Source organism: Pyricularia oryzae, chromosome 1, assembly GCF_000002495.2.
Source record: "Pyricularia oryzae 70-15 chromosome 1, whole genome shotgun sequence".
Lineage (NCBI taxonomy): Eukaryota > Fungi > Ascomycota > Sordariomycetes > Magnaporthales > Pyriculariaceae > Pyricularia > Pyricularia oryzae.
The window spans coordinates 6,301,227-6,322,133 of NC_017844.1; the positions used below are offsets into that span (position 1 = coordinate 6,301,227).

Genomic DNA, 20,907 nt, shown 5'->3' on the forward strand with positions numbered 1-20,907 from the left:
GGGATTTGCTTACCGCTTTGCCTTTGCATGTGATTTGAGATAATGGAGTAATAGTAGAAAAGGAAATTCCACCTGGAGAAGGCCTGTTAGCCGCGCTAAAGTCCTGGCGTCGACAAAAGAGAAACATGTGGTGATGCCATAAAGGCAGAGCGACGTGTGTGCCCCTTGTTCAACCCACGCAATGTAACCCCTGACTATGACAGATGTAACCACGCAATGATCATGTTTGTCCCATGTACCATAATGTGATGCCAACAGGATGAGCAGCCTCAATAGTGTCTTGTGATACCCACATGCTCGCAGCCTAGGTGGATGAAAAGAAAGGATGAGCAGAAGCATAGTTGGTGGAAAGAAAGGTGTCAAAGACCATAAAAAACCATGAGCAATATGTTCCGTTAAATGTGCTGCATGAAGCAATGAAGGACCAGTATGCAGAGAGAGGAAGACTATATATGTGTGGAAAAATATGGTTGCAAAAAAGATTGATGGGCCTGATCCAACAGCGATTGGTGTGGGAGTAAAGTGAAGAAAGATACAGTTTTTGTGAAACTTTGCCAGATTATCTTTGAAGAGATTTCCCAAGGTCCTCGAGTCTTGCGACTCCGATATTTTCTCTTTTGTTCCCTTTGTCCCTTCTCCCGCACTCTTGGACTGTTACATCTGCCTTGTATGCCACCTCCACAAGAATGTTAGCTTCTTTGTGCGACTAGAAAGAGAAGATGAGAAAATAAGATGGAAAACAAAAAATTCGTGAAAATATAGTGACTGATCTGTTGTTGATCGTGTATATACCCGCCACCCTGGTTCCATTCCAATAGATGCCAAAAAGCCAGCGCAGAGCAATGAGATACTCAAAAACGTGAAAGAAAAAAAAAAGAAAAAAAGTAAATAAACAAGCCCAGGTGTGTTCCGGAATTAGGAGTAGATAGAAATATAAGGCTTCGAAAAAGAAACGGCACAAATACAGGGCGAATTTGAGAGAAAACCGGCTATGATGGCTTGTCAGTCTGATTAATGAAATAATAGCAAAAAAATGCATTCGAGGAGGGTTGTAAATGCAAGTGGAGGAAATCGGCCAAGATGAGAACCAAGAGAAGAGGCCATGACAAGAAATTTCCAGACAATGTTCGCGTGAGCGCCAGAGATTCTTCTTCCAGAAAACTGACTACAAAGAGGTGGGATTTTGTACGAGGTGGCCCTCGGTTTGATGGGGTATATGCGTATGTATATGCGTGGGCGGGCGGTTGTATATAAGATGACGTTTTGCGTAGGAGGATTTTGGGGCCAGTGATGGCAAGTTGATGGATGTAAAATTAATGAATAGGTTGTTGTTTCTGGAAAGTCTCGTATAGTTGGCCGTTCAGACTGACATGCTGGTGGGCTCCAATTTGATCATGTGGGGGTGCAAGTTGGGCTGTGGCGCGTGAGACAACTCGGCCTCACCCTCTGGGATTCTTGGTAGGCCCGACAGACAACCGCTTTGTTGTTGTTGCTGTTGCTGCTGCATTTGCATCCCGGTTGGTTGCTTGTTGTTCATCTGCAAGCCAAGCTTTTCGGTCAGGCGGAGGACTGCATAGTAGTCTGTTGAATCACCAGCTCCATTCTGGATATAGCTCAAGAGTGTGTCTACCGCTCTCCGTGCGTTTTCCTGCGTTGGCGAGCCAGGTCCAGAGCCACCCGGTGTTACGGTAGGGACAGGCGTTCCTGTGGATCGGCCGATAAGGCTGTTGTTGCTGCTACTCCTGCGGAGCTTGGGCGACAGGACTGAAGCGTCCATAGCAAAAGGCTGGGCCATCATATCGTGCATCGGTGACTCGAGGGCCGAGGACGGCGCGGTGGACACCTGGGAGTACTTGGAACTCATTGGCTCGCTCTCTTGGGGCTGGTTCATGCCCTCGATATCGAGGATCGGCAAGGTCTGACTGCGTTGCCTCGGAAAGCCGGGGTGTCCTGCCAGCCCATGTCTGGTTGGGTCAGACAAAAAGCCACCAACGGGCGTGTCGGGTGAGAAGTGGAACGTCGCTGGACTCATGCCTGTGTTTGAGAACGAGGAAGAGGCTGAGTTGTCGGTTAACAGTCCGGACAAAAAGTTAGGGTTGGGTGGCATTGCTCTGTACGAACCACTCTCTGCCGTAAACTCCATCAAGCTGTTGGCCCCTTCCTTCTCGTCGTCGCTCCGAGCTGCGGACAGTGGTGATGGTAGCAGGTTCAGGTTGGCATGGGTATGCGGCGACGCTGGCGAGACAGTTGAATGGGAGATGCATGTTTCTGATGCTCTTCGCAGAAGCTTGGGGGCCTTGATTCCGTGCCTTTGCTTGAACTTTTCCAGCCAAGTTGTGGACTGAAACTGCTTCAGCAGGCTGTCGGATGTGCCAGGAGTGTTTTGACAGAAGATGATGGCCTTTTCCCTGATTTCTTGGTCGGAAACAGGTACGCCGCTTTTCTTGATCCAGTTTGACAAAGCCTTCTCTATGTCGGCCGTGCCAGTCTTTCCCCTCGCCATCCGTTTTACAGGCGACTCGCTTCGTTCGGTTGGATTCAAAAACTTTTCCTTATTGCGCAGGACCTTCGAAATAGTGCTGAGTGGGGTGATTTAGGCCCGGTCAGCGTTTGCCCAGAAGGCAGAAGAGTTTACAGCCCTTCTCAGATAATGAGAAGAGGATGATGGTGTGTTTCAATGGGTGACTACACTGCAACCAGACAAAGAGGGCGAAGTACTAAGGGAAATAACCTACCTCCTTTCCACGCCAAACCTGGCTCCGATTTCGGTCTGCTTCATGCCACTGTTGTCGCGATGGAATAAACAAATCTCTCGTCGCATATCGTCTGTTAACGTCTTCCGCGGCGCTGTTGCTGTGCTGGCAGTCGGCGTCTTGGAGCCCCGTAGGGGCTGCACGGCAAGAGGCGTGGGCATCGCGATGGGAGGCGCGGAATAGGTTCCCGGATTTCGCAGGGCACCAGGGTTCGTCAACATGCTCGGCCACGTAGGATTTGTGATCAGCGGGTGTAGCTGCGGATGTCCTGAATGCGGCGGTTGGTGATGCTGCTGCGGCTGCGACACTTGCGACGCATGAGTAGAAGGGAGAGGAGGCGGTCCCATCCTGTTGTTCATGGGTTCCGATGCTAGGCCGTGGCTCATGGGGTCCACACCAAAGGTGTAGTTGGCGTTGTAGTCTTGCATGGGCGTGCTCTGGGTGTATGAAATATCTACCCAGTGAGGCTCGCCACCGACGCCTCCATGTCCTCCTCCGTCATTTCCGGTTGCACCAAAGCCGCCGTGGTCCGCGGCCAGCGGGCTTTCCTCGCCCATGGCACTGGTGCCGATGATCTGATGATGCATCCTGGGCTGATCCCAACCAAATGCAACGTCCAACTTCATTCGCAACCGGCCGCCTTAGAAGAGGCGATTACGGGAAAGGAAGCTGCGTGGCCCCTTCGACCCAAGCCGGAGAACTCGGCAGAAGCGGGGCGGTGTTTTGCCAGGAACCTCACGATTCGTAGCACTGTGGCTGGTCCGATCTCTAGAAGTGATATAATTATGCCCAACTTGGCCGGGGTCCTCTTCAGCGGGTTCTCAGTCTGTCAGTTAGCAACAGTCTGAGGCCGGACGATAGACCGGGGCCAACGACGCCTTCGGAGTGCTTGCCCGATGTTTGGGTGTAGACTGGACGAGAGACTCAAAAAGAAGGACTCGAAGCCGTGTAGAAACTCGCGTGGATGAACGAATGACGCCGGCAACAAAAGCCGACACGATATCAAAAGGCGGAATTTTGGGTAAGAATGGGGTAGAAATAATAGGAGATTGAGCATAAAGTTATATATGTTGTATACAGATCTCAAACAGAGGTTTGCTGATACTTACACCGGTGGTGCATTTGGCCAAAGGAGGGGGACTCGATATAGCGAGCAAGCACGGATCAGCTGCAGAAAGCAGACGCCGCAATGCAGTCAGGACACTGGCGAGGCGGGACCCTTTGAGATAAATCCAACGACAGCGGAGCGGCATTATGGTGGGCCAGTGGAATCGAACAGGGCCTGACTACAAGGAGCAGAGAAAAAAAAAACGAAAAAAGATAGGGCAGGACAAGGGCGTGTGTGTAGGTTAGGCGCGGTACTCTGGAGTCTGTGGAATCTGTTGCGAGAGCGAAGTACCTGCTTGGACAAAAGGCATCGTAAATGTAATGTACCCAACTGGGGCATCAATGATTTGGGGGGTGCAATCCCCTGTCCGGGCTGGGTACACGGGCGAAGGTTAATCGACAGGGGTCAAGGAACAGGGATTAAGCAGTTAATAATACCAAGTAAGGGTGGGTGAGTGGATGGTGTCGTCCAGGGGGTCAGAGAAAGAGCTGGGGGGGTGGATGAGGACGGGGATGGGGATCAGAAGGAAAGGTTGCGAGGACGAGGGGGAGGGGGGAAAGGATGGGTGGAGTGAGTTGGTGCGGTGCCGAAGGCAGAGAAGAAAGAAATTTGTTTGGATGCCCTCAATTTTTTTTTGTAACTTGTCATAAATCGGCTCTTGGTTTACAATATTGCAGTACTCAATTTTATGTGCCACGGCTTTGAAAAACCGCGTGGAGGTAAGTGTTTGACGATGCAGCAGAAGAAGAAAAGGAAAATAAACGAGCAAGTATTGGTGAAGAAGCACAAGTCTGTCTCGCGGCAGCATAGCACGCTGTCCCGGTTTCGTTGTGTGTCCGCCCCGGGCCCTGCTCGCATCATGTTCAGGCAGCTTGTCCTGTTCCTGGGTATCTAGCCGGCCTGTTCTGGCTCTGGCTTTTCTTGGCACACCAACTCCCTTGCGTCCTGGAACGAAACGACGTTGCTGGGGGGTGAAGGTTGATCAGCACACAAAACTGTGCTGGTAGCGTAGGGTAGCCATTTACGGCTGGCTGTCTCTCTCTCTCTTTCTCGAAGACGCAACAAGATTAGCGCAAAAAAGATAGCCTGACTCCCGGCTGGTACTGCGAATGCACATCGTACAGTACGCGAAACTGCCAAAAATGACCCCATGTCCGCGTTACGATTTGTTCCAAAGCTCAATGTTGACAAAGTGTGTGTGGATCGCTGAACATGTTAGAAATTGTTTTTGGAGGCTGCAGCCCGACCAATTCGATGGTGCCGGGGCCCGGGCCAGTCAGCGCGCTACCATCTCGAAGGAAGGGGAATAAAACTTGAAGAGGGTGGTAAGGAAAAGAGTATGGTATGTCATGGAATAAAAAATAAATAAACAAATTAAAAATAAGGGACAGACAAACAAGACAGCCAACAAGATGATGCTTAGCTCTGTCTGGCGCATCAACATCCAACTAGCGCCACGCAAACAGCCAGCTTTTAGCAGGTGATGCCTTTAATTTGTCCCATAATTCGTCCCGAACGGCCTTTTGAATGACAAACGGGAGCTCGAGCCGATTAATGAAGGAGCGCATTCTTGGCGGCTTGTGTGGTACAATATTGGCATTGAATTGCTCATGTCAATCCCAGGGTTGCGGACGAGGCATACAACGAAGGAGCGCTAAGGTTTCGGGTTATTAGTTTCCCCCCACGCCCTCTCTCTAATGCTCGACCAAATTTCATATGATAGTGTCGTGAGTCCGGGGAAGAGAAGTAAGGTAAATTGATAGAGATTTCATTAGTTAAGGGTAGATAATGAGAGTACACTACCTAGAAGGCGCGGTACTTTTGGTAAGGGTAAGGTAAGGTAAGTCAGTGGCAGGCATTACAAAACGTCTCAAAATACTTGTTGCATGAATACCTCAGGGAAAGGAAGGCACTGCCTACCTACATACAGTACTTGCTATCCTATGAAGTGGTTACCCAGAAAAAGGGGCTATGTCCACATCTGATAACCGTACATTGCATGTGCATATACTTTCAAGATCGCCACTTGCATCCATTTCGCACTCTCGAACCAGAAAGTATAGAATGATGGAAGGAACCAAAAGGAAGAAGGCTTCTCGACATATTCGCTCCAGTATGTATGTACAACACTCGCCCGCTCCTTCCCGCGAGTGGCTCACTTGTGCATGTTGGGGCCCGTCATTTTTCATCTGAAAAACTGAACAGGGCTCGCCAAAAAGGCCTGAACGCAACCAGGGGTATCCCAGGACATCCAGGTACGCTAGGCACTTGGCAGCCGGGTCAGTCGCGGATGCTAGGGTAGGCTGGACATGGTCTTGACTATGGGCCATCCTTCGCGTCCTTTTTTTGATCACGTCCCGAAGCCGTCCACATCGCTTTGGTTTTAAGACGATTGAATGCGTATGGTAAATTGGAGAGGTTTACAGCTAAGCAGAAGACCTGCTGTACCTAAGATGGCCATCTCGTTCAGCTGGCTATTAGCTGGGTACCTACGTCAGGTTGGTACTTTAGTAGCATGCAATGCAATACCAACAAGGATCCAATTGTTTGCCATTTGCGCTCCCCCCGCAACCATAATTGTCAATGCTGACACTAGCTGACTGACAACTGACTTGACCTGGGGCATTTCAAGATAATACTGTACTCTAAACAGGATAGTACCCAAGGTGCCTTAGATACCCACCTAGATACGTAGGTAGATATTACCTTACCTACTTAACTGACCTGCATATGATGGAGAAGGAAAAAAATCTACCTCCGCCTTACGTAGTATCTCACCTTAGCCATCCATCCGAACTTATTCGTACTTCAGGTGAACTTGACACTGATACCTTTTTCAATTGTGGATCAATCAGGCGAGATATGAACGACAGCGATTGGCACATCAAATCGTTGCTCGTTTGAAAACAACCAAAAGGGCCAGGAGACACCTAGCATGCACCGGCGGGGCTTTGCTGTCAGGGCAGGCAGTCAGCCCAATAGGGGTGTTCTTGAGTCTTGACTCTTGAGACTTACTTGACAGACCGTGAGGCCGTGCTTTTCGTGGTGCACGGTTCACCAGCATAACCCACACCACCGCCACCTCCAAAAGCTTGACGCTTGTCGCGCTGTCAAACCGTTCATCACACCAAAAACCATAGGCCCATCACTTATTATAGATACCTATTTGTCTACCTTATTTTAATACCAGGCTACCTTGCCTTCCTTGGGTGTAGGTAAATTGCATTCTGACAATGTCTACGAGGTACTCCCACTTCAAAACAGACAGACAGTCCCTGCTGTTTTCCTGGTAAATCCTACCCGATCCCCTTTCTCACAAAGTCTCAAAAGATTGATGGTTATGCCCGAGCACGTTGTCGGGATTCTATCCGGGGCGTCTTTACTTCGGTATTGGCTATAGCATAAATTACGAAGTACGTGGTAACTTTACACAACCCCACTCCCCGCTACTATGACGATCAAATATCAAACCAGACCCGGGGGCGGGGCGTCTCTGAAATGAGCAGCAAGAGGCAGGGACTCTGCTAGGTAAGGTACCTTCTTCAGCACCACAACACACACCTGATGTGAACTTCGAACGAATCTGCACAATCATGCTAGGGATCGTGGCTAATCTCTCGGTGAATGCGCTTCGGCCGCTGAAAATGATTTATTATTGCCATACCTACCTTGCCCGCCCAGCTCGGCTCTTTCTCGATATTTCGGCGAGTCGGACCTCCGCTGGTTGCATCGATTGGCCTTGTAAGAAGGAGGCAATGTCAATGTCAGTTGGAGTCAGTCAGTCAGGGTGAAAATCTTGTCTTTCTGAAATTGAATGTTTCCTCCAAAAGTCGACTAAGCAAGCAGGCTACTGCCTAACTACCGTACGAAGTACGGAGCTATTGTAGTATCTGGCAACCAAAAATGCCTGCTCGGCAACATCAAATAGCAATTTTCGATCCAGATAGACTGCCGGTGCATACGGGACATCTCTTGTCTTGGTCCGGGTGTGGTCAAGCCTGCGGCATTCATGCTGAGGATCAATGCACTGACGGGGCTCCTTGCCGCCCCCTGGCTTGCCTGGTTACAGTGCTACTACTCGCTACTACTTACGGACTGTTGTACAGTATGTACGAGGGGGACCCCCAAACGAGCCAAGCAAATCAAAGTATCCTTCCGGCCGCCAAAGTGGATTGTACCGTCCCTCCCACCATATCTCCACACTGGAGAGGAAGCACAGACGACACCTTGTTTTGTCTTCCCCCCGGGCCGAGCAATCAATCCATCTCTTTTTCTTTAGTTGACAGGAGGCTTGGAGGGTAAACAAAGCCTGTCCATGAACCTGATAAAAACAAACTTCAAACGTTCGTATTCCCATATGACAGCATAAAACAATACAAGTCATATATGTATTGATATTTCTTTCTCAATTTCAACCGGCGTTCCAGGAGCCGATTTTGAAGCCACCTCAACGGTTTATCTGGGCACCACCACACACTGCCTGCCTGATATGATGGCTATGTCGACAAGGTCCCCCAATAGGGAAAGACCTTGCAGAGTATCAACAACAATACGTACCTCATCCGACGTGCTCGAGCCTCGAGCAAGCACTGTGGGGGCTGTAACATTGTACATTCGCAAAGGGCAACAGTCCCTTTCAATCGCTTGGACTGCTACAGTACATCGTCTTACCTACCACAGGACAAGAAAGAAAAGAGGTATACCACAGACATGTAAAAATAGTGCCAAGCGAGGGATGGAGAAAGATGGCAAGCAAGGAGGGGTAGGTTGATTCTGTATGCGGTTATAAAACATCCACCAACCCGCCAGCCGATGTTGCTTTTTGTGCTGACATGGATCTCGTCCCAGCCCACAATCAGACCCCGGCTCTCTTCCTGTTGGTCAGTTATACTGTATGCGAGAACGTTGGGCGGATCCCTGAACCACCCCTCAAAAAGAAAGAAAAAAGCCATGTGTATGCCCGAACCCCTGATCGGGTCTAGCGCTGAGTTCTGAACCATGCCAGCTGCAGTGACGGTTGTGGTTACGGAAATCTCTTGGATGGAGTTGTGAGCAAGAATGCGCGTGCGGGATAGGTAAAGCCTTGCAACGGTTATTTTGATCGTGTCTCGGGTTCAGGACGAGACGATAACTTGCCGATGCACGGATGTTGTTTCCTGTTAGGTGACGGGCAGCATGATTCGAGGTTAGGGCGAAAGTTGAAGTGTCTGGACTCTTGTACCGTAGTTGGGGTAAGTCTAGTCTAGCAAGTCTAGCATCACTTTGGAGGTTGCACTACTAAAACTTGACAGTTCGAAATTGCATCGACACCCGCTTTGACAACAGTTGAAAGAATTTTTACTAAATTTGCCAGAGCATTATTTCGTAAGATACCGTGTGGTAGTTTGCAAAAAAAAGTGTAGCGTCACGTATCGGACCCTGGCAACCTGGCAAGCTACCTAGGTACCTGGTAGGCACCTAAATAGCCAAAAGTACAGAGTACATACAGTACAATACGCAGCGCGGATGCGTAGTGCCGATCTGCAACAGCAGCCTCTTCTTTACTTCTTGCCTCTAGATCTGTAAAATTAGAAATTACACAGGTACTCCGCAACTAACAGTAAGTCATGACGAATTCACTTCCCGATCCAGACCCCCAACAACTGACAAAAGTAAGGGCTACTGGGCAAAAAGCAAGAAGTAGAAAAAAAAAGTGATAGAAATTATAAGCGACTGCTGTCTACTGTAATACTTACTCTGTCTTGGGTTACTTCTGAGTAAGCAAGACTGTATCAAGTGCATTGTTAACCCTCGTCATATCGACTTCCCCTCTCGCTGCAACTTTATCGACATGTGCCCTGTTAGTCCACTACAACACGCATCTAATACCGGGTAGACAAAGACCAATGTATTAAAGAAAGAAAAAAAAAAAAAAAAAACGAACGACATATCTAATCAAATGAAACCACAACAAAAAAAAAACTCCACACCACCAGGTCGATCCACCATGCAATCCGCAAGCCGCGACCCGGACTCCTCTGTCCGGCCGGGGACCTGGACAGCCTCCCAGGTCTGTGCGTTACATGGGGGGCGTGGTACCTTGTTGCTTAAACAGCATAACAACATTGCTTGGCCTTTTTTGGTCTTCATCGGCGCGCGTGCGCCCCAACTAAAAAGGGACAAGAATCTCAACCAGGCGCTGCTAACAGACCACCGCCGCCAGCCGTCGGAGGGCCCCTATGGAAAAGTGACATGAGGGTTAGAGGGCCTTTGAAGGGCCTGTGGCCTAGAGGCCGGCGTGCTTATCCCCAACCTTTGGGGTCAGGGCCTCGCAATAACTATAAGCAAGGGTGAAAGACTGGACGACAGTTCCCAGGGCTAGGGAAACTAGCTCCCGCCGTCCGCCCATCATCCGAACTTTTTTGAACCGTCGCAGGACAGACAGTCTTTTTTTGTGCATTGTATTACCTTGTCCGTTTTTCATGCGGCCTTGGACGGCTTCCGGTTCGATGACAGTTTGGCAAGAAAAGAGTGTCGTATAGCCAAGCTCTCTCTCTTTTTTTTTTTCCTTCCCCCCCCCCCATTTCTGGGTCAGAACCTTGATCCCCCATGCAGACAAATCAACTGCTGACTCCCAAGGGAGGCTCCATCTTTTGGACTAGAGATGACGCCGGGCGATGCTCGGGTTCGGTCTAATAATTTGATCAAATCTCTATCTAATAATACAGGTATGCATAGGGGAAAAAAAGACAGAGACGTTCAATTCATTTAGCAGGGTCGATCACCATGACATAGACGACGGCCCGGTTGGGAAGCGAGAGGGTCAGTTCAGTAATACACAATAAACTCTTCCCGATCGGGACACCAACAGAGCCAAGATTGGGATGTTGGGTTGGGCCAGATCGAGAAAAAATATAACCGAAAAAGGGAGTAGCTCTACTATCTTAATGTACGGTCAGTAAGAAAACTCCAAACCAGGAGAGAGAGGGGGGTTAACAGACAAACTCGGCGGCAAGAGCAGCCCTCTGAAAGGCCAGGGGGTGTGGGTGTTGGTGCATCAAAATCGGGCTACCGGCATCGTCACCGCATCTGCCCTTTCAAGCCTTTCTATAGTAAACTAGTGCGCCGACAGCTTCAACGGGACCCCGAAGATCATGGAAAATCTTTGCGACAAGACCACATGACCTCCACACTGACGAAATCCCGTCTGTCTTTTAACCAGAAACACAAGAAAAAAAAGGGGGGCGCGCGATGTTGGCATAGGCGCCCAAACTCAAAAAGATTGGAAGCACAACAGGAACAACAAAAAAAATTAAGGCACCGCACCGCATGCAGCCAGCCGCGCCCCCGTACAACCCACGTTTCCCGCCCCAGCGCGCGTATTTCCCCACGCTGTTGGTTCATCGTTCCTTTTTTTTTGTATCTCCTTCCAAATTTCAACAGTGGTTTGCCCCTCAAATGCCCTGGGGGCCGCCCTAGATGGCCGCATATGTAGAACGGTCCCTCAATCTCGCCCCAAACCCACTCCCACCCTTAGTCCCCAACGTCTAGACTTTACCATACGGGAGTACGAGAAGCTCTTTAGGTAAATTTGTTGCTTTATGTCATCCAATAACAGTACCCCCTTTTTTGATCTGTCTAGGCCCTCGCATGCCAGACCTGCATGGGGGTCGGGGATACGATACGGCCCGAGTTGTTTACCCATGTGGGAACTGTTTTCTCTACCCTACGGTCAAGGGGCCCGGAAGATTTCGCCCTCGCATTGTATGTGATCTTGCTGTGGAGTTTTTGTTCCATTATCCCAGAGTTTGATGACATCAAGACTTCACCACCCAAGGTCCTTTGGTCCTTATTGTCGTTGTTCATGCTAACTACAAAGTTACCTACCTGCCAAGTCCCCCCGACGTCAGGTCCGCCTTGAGGATCGCCCGGAACATATTATACTGTATCACCCCTTTAGATATGCACCCCCTTTTTGGTCTTTCAAGCTGTGTCACCACCCCCACCCTCTTGAAAGAGGGGAACACTCACTCATCCATTCGCTTCAGCTTCCGTTCTCGAGTGTGCGATGAGGTTTTATGCCGTTGAATGAACATCGAAACATATTCCTTTTCCAAGCGAGGCTCGCTGAACCTGCCTGGTTCGGTCTACTTGTCCGGAAGCAACTGGGCTTGAAACAAGGTAGGGTGTGGTACGAGGCGGTTGGGGTAGTCGTCGCGAAGCCCAATGCATGATTTTTTTTTTCTCTGTTCTGTTTTTAAATCGTTTAGCTCTCACTTGCTCTTTTCGAATTTATCGCAAATTTCTCATGCCTCCTTGTCATGCGGGTCATGCATCACTCATCACATCTGTTTCTTCTCCCACCGCCATCATCCCCATGCACGCTCAAGAGGTTTTGGTTGGGTGGTTTAGGCTCGAGACATCGGAGGAAAACGGGTTTCTATTGTTTCCATCGGTAATGATGAACGAGTGGGCTGTGTATTTTCGTGATACAGATGTGACTGCGCCAGATCTAAAGACACGTGAACATTGCGCGAAACAAACCGAAAAATAGACAGCCATGCAATATATATCGCTTAAGTTCATATATGGAGATCAGGGGGAGTTCTCGACCGTCTTTTTTTGATATCGAACTTGCCGGCAACCGACTAAATTCCCGATAGCTTTCTATTGGTTTCGCAAAAGAAGGATGTCTTAGAAACACGAGGAGCGAATAAATCAGACCCCAAATATCTGAATAAAAAAAACTTCCCGGTTTTGGTTTCATAACCCAGACTTCAGGAATGGGCTAGAGGGTTACACACATTGAGTAAAGTGGTTTCCACGATATCGGCACGAAATGTTTCACTCAACGGCCACACATTGCCACTGAACCCAGCCGGGCGCGATACAGCCTGCTTGAGGAAGTCGGGATATTTCACCCCAGCCTCGACACTCCCGGAGTGATACGCGCGTGCACTCAGGCAAGGCACAGCGCGTAGCTCTTCCCGAACATCCCCGAAGGCATCCTCGGCTTTCCTCTGGCAGGCAAGCTCGTCATAAGCCTGTTTGACTCATCGCTTGACAATGGTCACTGTGATGAAGGAACAAGGGTTGCGCGGTTAGTCTCTTGACGCGAATCGATTCCATGTATGCCTTGTTGTCATGCGCAATACAAAAAGATTGCATTTGTAGCGTTGCGAAAGGCGCCTATAAGCGCCATGGCCTGTACGGTGATACGGAGGACATGACGAAAGGGATAAGATGACTCACCGATATCCTCGTCCGCCAGTTCGTGAGCAAGTCCAACCCTTTGCGGTTGGTGCTTGACTGACTTGCCATAAACAATGGCAGTCTTGAAAACTTCCGCGATACTTCGGTGAATGGCATTACACTGCAGGACGAAAGATTAGTATAAGCGCTAGGAAATAAATAGCTCGCGGTACTAAGGGGATACTAACAAAGTCTTCAACGGTACATCGGTTGGATCGCAACACCACAGGCGCTGAATAATCTGGCAGCTTGCCTTTTGGCTTGGTGTACACGCGTACCAGGTTCAGCTTTTCCCACCTGTTTACGGAGAACGATCGTTAGTTCATCACAAGGTCCAGACCGAAAAAAAGCCCGTGCAATCCTCTTCGCTTATCGCGACACGCCACGTCTTTCCCCCGGGTAATAGTCACTAACATGGCCTCCATCAACTCGTCAATGTTCCACCCATGCTCAGAGCTGATGGGCACGGCATTGGGAATCCTGTACAGAAGGTCCAGCTCCTCTATGCTGATGGCGTCGATCTTGTTGAGCACGTAGATGACAGGGATGTAGCTCCTGCTCTTGGCCTCGAGAATGTCGATCAGGTCGTCGATGGTGGCGTCGCAGCGGATGGCGATGTCGGCCGAGTTAATGCGGTACTCGGACATGACGGCCTTGATCTCGTCGTGGTCGATATGGGTCAGCGGCACCGTGCTCGTGATGTTGAGTCCACCCTTCTCCTTCTTCTTGAAGGTGATGTTGGGCGGGCTCTTGTTGATCCTGATGCCGAAGCCCTCCAACTCCGACTCGATGACGCGCTTGTCCGTCAGGGGCTTGTTGACGTCCAGCACGATGAAGATCAGGTGGCATGTCTTGGCCACGGCAATGACCTGCCTACCACGACCACGGCCGTCTTTTGCACCCTCAATAATACCAGGCAGATCAATGATCTGCAATGGTGCACCTGTATTCCCCCAAAACCGCCATCGCCGTTTGTCAGCGCCAAAACTTGCCCTATATGCGGATATTGCACACCACACACTAAGCCCCAGCCGCTCGTCCACATCCCCTAAGACCACCTACCGTTGTATATAACCTGACCAGGCACCGAGGTCAGGGTTGTGAACTCGTACGCAGCCGCCTCGGAGTGCTGGCCCGTCAGCCGACTCATCAGGGTGCTCTTACCCACGGAGGGGAAGCCGATGAAGCCAATACTGGCGACACCTGTGCGCGCAACGTCGAAACCCGCACCGCCGCCACCGCCGCCCGACGAAGGGGTGAGCAGCTCACGCTTCAACTTTGCGAGCTTGGCCTTGAGCTGTCCAAGATGGTAGGATGTGGCCTTGTTCTTTTGAGTCTTGGCCATCTGTCAAAAATTCCAATAGTGATGGCGGGGTTCGCCGTTGGGTCATTTTGTCAGTCTCTGTGTCTCGTTTTCATCGTCGCTGCACGCGCGCATTGTCGTCGAAAAGTCGCATTGAAATTCGGGCTGAGCTGAGCTGGGTGGGGGCTTACTTCGGCCTCGATCTCTTTGATCTGTCGGGTGCGCGCATCGCGGGAGTGTTAGTTTGCTCAGTTCTAATATTTTGTGAATGCGAGGGCGCTCCCAATACTTGCCTTTTCGACTGTGGTCGACATGGTTGCGGTTGCTAGGCAAAAGCCTGTTTTCGCTCTATGTTGAAGTTCTACCGCCCTGACCTGGGCTTTGATCTACTGATCTCAACGTTTCGTGCGTTTGTTGTCGATTTAAATTTGGTGATGGACCTTGGATGTGGTTCTGCGGATTCAAGACCAACGTTTGGCAAGAATGTCGGCTTGATCTCCATTGTGTTAAGAAATTTTGTGGGGCATTCTCGACAGCCCCTCATTGATGTCACTGGGGACGGGAATTGAATCGATAAGCAAATGCCCAATTGGCTGACCAGGTCTTGACATAATACTGTACTATACTCTGTTTTAAAAACAACCGCCTTGTTCATTTCAATTGAAATGCAAACATCCAAAAGACATTTTCTTACTTTGCGGACAGAAAATGGGTATCGCGTTTTTTTGGCCTCTATATTTAGGAGGAGCGAGTCTATGTGACGGCATTACTCATTCAGAAAACGTCAATGTTCAGGATTTTGATATCTTCTTCCGGCTTTTCTTTGTGTGTCCGAGCATTCTCAATCTTGTGGATGACGTCGAATCCCTGAACCGCCCTACCAAAAATCGTGTGTTTCCCATCAAGCCATGACTGCACAATTATATCGTTAGCATAATATTCGCATCCATGTACACATAGGAGCAGGTATTTGACAGGGTGATACGTACTGTTTTTTCAGTGGTGATAAAGAATTGACTGCCGTTCGTGTTGGGCCCGGCATTGGCCATGCTGACTGTGTACGGCTTGTCGTGCTTCAGACTGCTGAACTCGTCCTCAAACTCCCTACCCCAAATACTCTCGCCACCGGTGCCATCGCCCAGCGGATCTCCACATTGGATCATGAACTTGCGAATAACGCGGTGGAAAATAGTATTATTATAATAACCGCGCTTAGAGTGCGTGACAAAGTTCTCCACCGCCTTGGGCGCCGCGTCGGGGAACATGCGAATGTGAATGTCGCCGTAGGAAGTGTGAATGATGGCCGAAGTGCCTGTCTCGGCCTTCTTCTCAGCCGCTTTCTTGGCCCCGCCGAGGATGGTCGGCTTCTCATTCTGCACGTCACGCGTCGTCTTGGAGATGTCCTCGTCGTTGGTAAACATGTAGAAGCGGCCCTTGCCCGCGCCCGTCGCCACCAGGATCGGGTCGCGCACCTCCGACTCCTGCAGCAGGGGGTTGCTCGACGCGGCCATGGCAACTGTCGTGACGCCCTTCTTCTGGGGCTGGCCCTGGTAGATGGCCAGGTTGAGAGCGCGAAAGTTTTCGTCCTTGCCGTAGACCTTGACAACCTTGTTCGAGTACGTGTTGAGCACTTTGACACCGAGGATCGAGCCGTACATGATGAAGTGGCCCGACTCGTCGAAAATCACATTGATCTTATCCGAAAGTGCAGGGGCATCCAGCTCCCGCTCTTGCGCCAACCGCCGCTTGAACTCGTTGTCGTCGAGCTTTTGGATTGCAGTGCCGGCTTGCTGCATCTCTTCAACCGTCCGTATGGACTCGTCGTATGTCCTGTACAATTTTGCAGTTGCAAAGTCAAAGACTCGTATCTTGCGGTCTGGCGCTGAATACGTGGCGAACCTCTCGCCATTAGGCGATATTGTAAGCGAGGTAGGCACTGCCTTAGCCTTCTTGAATTCGAACAAATTCGTAGAACTCTTCATGGCAAAGACATTACCCGGCTTTTGATATGTCTCATTTGGTCTCCAGTACTCAAGCATACCGCCTTGATCGGCCGATATGACGCAGTCGTAGGCATCGTTGAAGATCATTAGAGTTACGGGGCTTCGATGAAGGCCCTTGATGGTATGTATGGACTCTGTCTTTTCGCCCCTCCCGTCCAAGATATGGATCAGCGGCTTTTCGAACTCTGACACGGCAAGTAGGGGCAGCCTTGCGCCCTTCTTGTGCACCCAGCAGACGCAGCGCGGGACGTAGTCCAGCTGCACCATGGCCAGCAAGTCGAAAGTGATCACGTCAAAGATCTTGACCGTCTTGTCCAGCCCCGCGGTAGCAAAACTTCGTCCGTCTGCGCTAACGGAAACGGACTTGATCTCCCCTGCGTGCGCCTTGAACTCCTTGACGAACTCGATGCCCTCCCCAATCTTCTTCCAAAACTTGACCACTCCATCGATGGACACCGTGATCAGAAATTCAGTAATCGGGGTCCAGAGCACAAAGGCAAGCTGCTCCTTGTGCATGAGCGACTTTGAGTAGCGGGGTGACTTGGGCAGGGCCGATGTGTAGAGCTTTTCGTATGGGAGGACACGGCGCTTCTTTTTCGGGGCCTGAGATGGCAGCTGCGGGCCCATGTCATCGTCGGACGAGTTGTCTGGAATTGGCGTGTTAGCAATGAGGCTGTCGTTGTTGTGCGATAGGTGAAGAGCAGACTAACCATCATCATCCTGGGTTTCCGAATGGCTGCGCTTCAGCGACTTGACGTCGTCGTCTGTGCCTTCCGATTTCATTTTCTCTGGGACTCTTGAGTTGTAGTTTAGATCCCGCAATAAAGTCTTCTACGCGCGCCAAGATGAAACTGATTTTTGTTGACTTTTGTTTTCTTTGTGGGTTTGGTTTACTTTGTTTGTTGTAATCTAGGCAAGCAAGAATGAAGTTCCATGCGTTGCTGCGCCAAAAGTTCGCGATGGTGTTGATTGGCAGCGCGTCGCACCGCACCGAGCGGCCCCACTTCCGGCTCCGGGCCATTTTACGTTTTGCGGTTGTGCTTTTGAAGGCTAAATAGACGCCAAACACAGCCATGTACCTCGAACACATTTTGAATATGACAAACCCTGCCACGGCTAGCCTTAACCTCTGTTAAATTCTTCTAGAAGAACCAGAGACTTCAGAGGTGTTTGGTCCTCTTCACATTTCGTCTACATCGAACTCACAGACCTAATTCCCATCTTGCACGTGCTTGCTTTGGCCCTGTGCTGCATTCAAGTGTTGGTCGATGACGTTTGCAGCTAGAGAGAAGTGGAGAGAAAATCACAGACAAAGTGGATGCTTGCCAGCCAAGCTTCGGAGAGCTCGGTTGCTGCTTCGTAAACTCTGCAAACCCTCGGCGTGCTTAAAGAGTCCGCGCGGAAATAAGCCCGGACGTCCTTGACGTTTTTTTTTTTTTTTGTTTTTTTTTTTTTACACTAATGAGAAAAATCCTTATCTATGTGATATTAAGCCCAAGCTGCTTTCTCTCGTTCTTTCCTTTCATTCGTTCCCTGTCCTGGCCCCAAGGTGTGTAATCTTAGACTATAGAGCAAATAAGAACAAAGTCGACAGAAGATTAGCAAAACATCAACAACAATGACAGTCAAACACTCCCTCCAGCGGCTGAGGTCCCCCTCGCGGGGCCTCTCACTGACGCTCCATATTCTTGGCCTGGCTTCATTCTACCAGTCCTTCCGCTACCTCTACATCTTCCCTACGCCAATCAGCTCGGCGTACGGCGGTAGCGGCCAATTTCTCACCATAATCGGCCTTGGCTTGTCGATGATAGCCTTTGGGTTGGGATTTCTAGCCGACGTGACCCTGAGTCCGGCGTTGTTCAAGGCCAAGAACTTTGTCGCCGTTTGCGCGAACCCGCTCGAGGTCTTGATCAGCATCTTGTACTGGGGAATTGCAATTTATGACAAGGAATTGTTGATGCCATCCGAATATAGGTAAGTGCAGGAGGGCAGTATTTGCAAATAGGGCCACCCGGCAAATATAGAAGGCAACACTTGCTGACTTTTGACCATCGAAAAGCTTGCCCTGGGCTGTTGACATTGGCTACCATGCCGCTCCAGCAATCTTTTTGACCATCGACCTACTGTTCTTCAGCCCTCCTTGGACCGTCAAAGCCAATGGAGCTGTCGGTCTCAGCATGGTCCTGGCGTTCTTGTACTGGGGCTGGATAGAGCACTGCGCCGGTCACAATGGATGGTAAGCATTTCTGTTTGCTTAGCTTGCTTGAGCCTCTTTACTGACGCGCGAACAAAAAAGGTACCCATATCCAATTCTGGGGATTCTGAGCACTCCACAGAGGGCCGTTTTCTTTGCATTCTGCGCCGCACTCGAGGCAAGCAGCACGATGGCCCTGAAGTGGCTCTATGGCAAGGTTAATGGGATCGAAAAGTTCAAGCGGGAGGCCATCAAGCCTGCTAAGATGTAACGGGGTTAACGCGGATATACATCGGAGACAATAACAAAGACAGTAACAAATCCACACAACGAAAACATTGCCGTAAACCACATCAGTGTTTTAGCTCCGGCGGCTTGCTTATGCCTGGAGCTTTTTTCTGGGTCCGGTTGTCTTGGTGTGGTAAAGAGCAGTGCAAGGCGACCCATCAGGTCATAAGACATCATAGACCATAAGAAGAGCACTCCGAGAATTATGATCCGAGAAAGGGCTCCTAGCCATAAATCAAGAAACCCCCAACCAACCAAAACTGAACCGAGCACAGTAGTCGTACTGCATAAGAAAAGGAGAACTATATGGGCTTGTAGGTAGAAGATGATGATATGGCTCCGTGAGTCTGGTGCTCTCAAGTCGTCATTGACCTTTTCAAAAGGTTCGTATGCGCTTCCGTTTGGTTCTGTTTCGGGCGTGAGCTATATTGCAGCCTTTGTTTCGTGGGGCATGAGGTTTGCTTACCAGCAAGTACATCCATCACTCGGAGCGAGGGTGATAACAACAGAAAGAAAGGGACAGTTTGACCCAACGACCCATGTGGACTCGTCCTTCTCGATGACCATGTATCCGAACTGTCTCGCCAATACGACTATCCCCCAGAATGTGGTGACCTCGAGGAGTGTGACCTGAAACCTCATGGGGTAGCTGATTAGCAGGTGGAGGTGAAAAGGGGGGTTCGCGAAAAAAGAGTGGTTGAGGTTTACTCACATGCCCGAAGAAGGATTCCGATAATCTCAAAAGAGCTCTGAGGGTAGATAATATGCTCATAGGTATGCATAGGAGTGCCAAACCAATGGTGTGCTTTTTCGACCGAGAGTCGGAAATACGGCACTCGAAGCTTTCAGTCAACGCGAGTCCCTGTCGGCGAAGCCATAGCCGTAACCGCGTGGGCCAAGCAGTCACTCCAAACGGGCCGCAAAGCAAAGACACCGTACGTCGCACGTAGGTGAAGCCGAGTAGTCCTATCGACCACGCCAGGGAAAGTCCATTTGCGAGCCGGGTCTTGGAGTACCGCCACGAAGAATAATACCCGTGTGCAGGTAAGCTGTTAGTGTTAAAGTCAAGATAACACACTGCAAGATCGTCGGGGTACCTCATCCAGTCCGCGTGGGCTGTCGGTATCAATGCCAAGATGAGAAGGATGAGCACCACAGTCATTAGTAATACCCTAATATACGCGAGCAGCCGGACTTTTCGAAACTGTCTGTTCAGCAGCGGGATGGTGGCCAGCTGGGTGAGAGAGGCGAACCAGACGCAGCTGACGAGCATCTGCCAGTCATACGTTGATATATCGCATCTGTTGATGAAAGCACTGGCGAGTAGAGAGAGCGCATTGACCAACTGGGCGTCGCTGAACGAGTATGTGAGCTGAGAAACACCAAGCAAGCATCGGCGCTGTTGACATGTAGCCGTCGCCATATTCATGCTGTCGACAAGCTGGCTAGGTACACAGTATTGGTTTCATCTCACCGTTTCGATCTTGCCAGGATTCCATCCGAGCAGCCATGGAGACATGCGCTTGCGGGCCCAACCAAGTATCGATCTATCGAGCTTGGTGCAGAAGTGCTCATCATTGGGGTCGACTGCCAAGAGGTAGTACATGAAGACTAGGATGCACACGATTATATTCGGGGCCAACAAACCCACGATCACCTGGAAGACGGTATGTTAACTAACCTTTCAATGTCATACCAAAGGTGGAAAAGGGGCACTTACACCAAGGCCCGAAATATCGGGATTGGGCGACTGTACCTCCCAGACAATGTATGGCCTCACATCTTTGACCTGTCGCTCAGATGCGGACGAGCAATCGCATCCAAGCATGATCGGCTTCCAGATAGACGCGTTACTATAGACTGGCTACTAGACTTAGTCTAGCTAGGGAAAATGGACTCTTTATTTGTCCCCATTCCCTTTCACACCTCCGGGACAATAGCAGCCAGAAGAACCATGACTGAGACCCCTGCCAAGCAGATTCAAAAGGAACAGCACAGCAAGGAGCCAAGGAGCAGCGTGTGTGTGC

The 20,907-nt window shown here is 50.1% G+C and overlaps 5 protein-coding genes across 5 annotated transcripts; 1 reads left to right on the plus strand and 4 right to left on the minus strand.

The window, feature by feature from the left end:
- Positions 1-61: 61 nt before the first annotated feature.
- Positions 62-3,953, minus strand: MGG_13165 (uncharacterized protein). Its single transcript, XM_003710591.1, has 3 exons — positions 2,736-3,953; positions 2,122-2,579; positions 62-2,058 (listed from the first exon to the last, which is right to left on the minus strand). The coding sequence occupies exons 1-3, from the start codon at positions 3,377-3,379 to the stop codon at positions 1,361-1,363; spliced, it is 1,800 nt and encodes a 599-aa protein (XP_003710639.1). The 5' UTR covers positions 3,380-3,953; the 3' UTR covers positions 62-1,360.
- An 8,474-nt stretch (positions 3,954-12,427) lies between these two features.
- On the minus strand, positions 12,428-14,888 carry MGG_05730 (GTP-binding protein RBG1). Its single transcript, XM_003710592.1, has 7 exons — positions 14,689-14,888; positions 14,587-14,607; positions 14,155-14,437; positions 13,507-14,035; positions 13,281-13,389; positions 13,093-13,213; positions 12,428-12,913 (listed from the first exon to the last, which is right to left on the minus strand). Exons 1-7 carry the CDS (start codon positions 14,707-14,709, stop codon positions 12,894-12,896), a joined length of 1,104 nt encoding a protein of 367 aa, XP_003710640.1. The 5' UTR covers positions 14,710-14,888; the 3' UTR covers positions 12,428-12,893.
- Positions 14,889-14,977: 89 nt separating this feature from the next.
- Positions 14,978-17,354, minus strand: MGG_05731 (cyclophilin-type peptidyl-prolyl cis-trans isomerase). Its single transcript, XM_003710593.1, has 3 exons — positions 17,109-17,354; positions 15,385-17,045; positions 14,978-15,307 (listed from the first exon to the last, which is right to left on the minus strand). Exons 1-3 carry the CDS (start codon positions 17,179-17,181, stop codon positions 15,170-15,172), a joined length of 1,872 nt encoding a protein of 623 aa, XP_003710641.1. The 5' UTR covers positions 17,182-17,354; the 3' UTR covers positions 14,978-15,169.
- A 469-nt stretch (positions 17,355-17,823) lies between these two features.
- MGG_05732 (uncharacterized protein) lies at positions 17,824-19,670 on the plus strand. Its single transcript, XM_003710594.1, has 4 exons — positions 17,824-18,372; positions 18,458-18,634; positions 18,695-19,263; positions 19,390-19,670. The coding sequence occupies exons 1-3, from the start codon at positions 18,017-18,019 to the stop codon at positions 18,861-18,863; spliced, it is 702 nt and encodes a 233-aa protein (XP_003710642.1). The 5' UTR covers positions 17,824-18,016; the 3' UTR covers positions 18,864-19,263; positions 19,390-19,670.
- A 55-nt stretch (positions 19,671-19,725) lies between these two features.
- MGG_05733 (uncharacterized protein) lies at positions 19,726-20,708 on the minus strand (the record flags this gene model as incomplete). Its single annotated transcript, XM_003710595.1, has 4 exons — positions 19,726-19,929; positions 20,052-20,279; positions 20,355-20,537; positions 20,601-20,708. The coding sequence occupies 4 exons, from the start codon at positions 20,706-20,708 to the stop codon at positions 19,726-19,728; spliced, it is 723 nt and encodes a 240-aa protein (XP_003710643.1).
- Positions 20,709-20,907: the final 199 nt, after the last annotated feature.

What these genes read in the sequence shown, in the direction of transcription:
- MGG_05732 (XM_003710594.1), top strand. Translation starts at nt 18,017, where the DNA reads ATGACAGTCAAACACTCCCTCCAGCGGCTGAGGTCCCCCTCGCGGGGC. An exon ending in TTGATGCCATCCGAATATAG is followed by an intron (nt 18,373 to 18,457) that starts GTAAGTGCAGGA and finishes ACCATCGAAAAG; the next exon opens with CTTGCCCTGGGCTGTTGACA. An exon ending in TGCGCCGGTCACAATGGATG is followed by an intron (nt 18,635 to 18,694) that starts GTAAGCATTTCT and finishes CGAACAAAAAAG; the next exon opens with GTACCCATATCCAATTCTGG.
- MGG_05731 (XM_003710593.1), bottom strand. Translation starts at nt 17,181, where the DNA reads ATGAAATCGGAAGGCACAGACGACGACGTCAAGTCGCTGAAGCGCAGC. An exon ending in GGAAACCCAGGATGATGATG is followed by an intron (nt 17,046 to 17,108) that starts GTTAGTCTGCTC and finishes CGCCAATTCCAG; the next exon opens with ACAACTCGTCCGACGATGAC. An exon ending in TTATCACCACTGAAAAAACA is followed by an intron (nt 15,308 to 15,384) that starts GTACGTATCACC and finishes ATAATTGTGCAG; the next exon opens with TCATGGCTTGATGGGAAACA.
- MGG_13165 (XM_003710591.1), bottom strand. Translation starts at nt 3,379, where the DNA reads ATGAAGTTGGACGTTGCATTTGGTTGGGATCAGCCCAGGATGCATCAT. An exon ending in AGGTTTGGCGTGGAAAGGAG is followed by an intron (nt 2,580 to 2,735) that starts GTAGGTTATTTC and finishes CACCCCACTCAG; the next exon opens with CACTATTTCGAAGGTCCTGC. An exon ending in GGAGTTTACGGCAGAGAGTG is followed by an intron (nt 2,059 to 2,121) that starts GTTCGTACAGAG and finishes CCGACAACTCAG; the next exon opens with CCTCTTCCTCGTTCTCAAAC.
- MGG_05730 (XM_003710592.1), bottom strand. Translation starts at nt 14,709, where the DNA reads ATGTCGACCACAGTCGAAAAG. An exon ending in TCAAAGAGATCGAGGCCGAA is followed by an intron (nt 14,438 to 14,586) that starts GTAAGCCCCCAC and finishes AATTTTTGACAG; the next exon opens with ATGGCCAAGACTCAAAAGAA. An exon ending in ACTGGCGGACGAGGATATCG is followed by an intron (nt 12,914 to 13,092) that starts GTGAGTCATCTT and finishes CCTTCATCACAG; the next exon opens with TGACCATTGTCAAGCGATGA.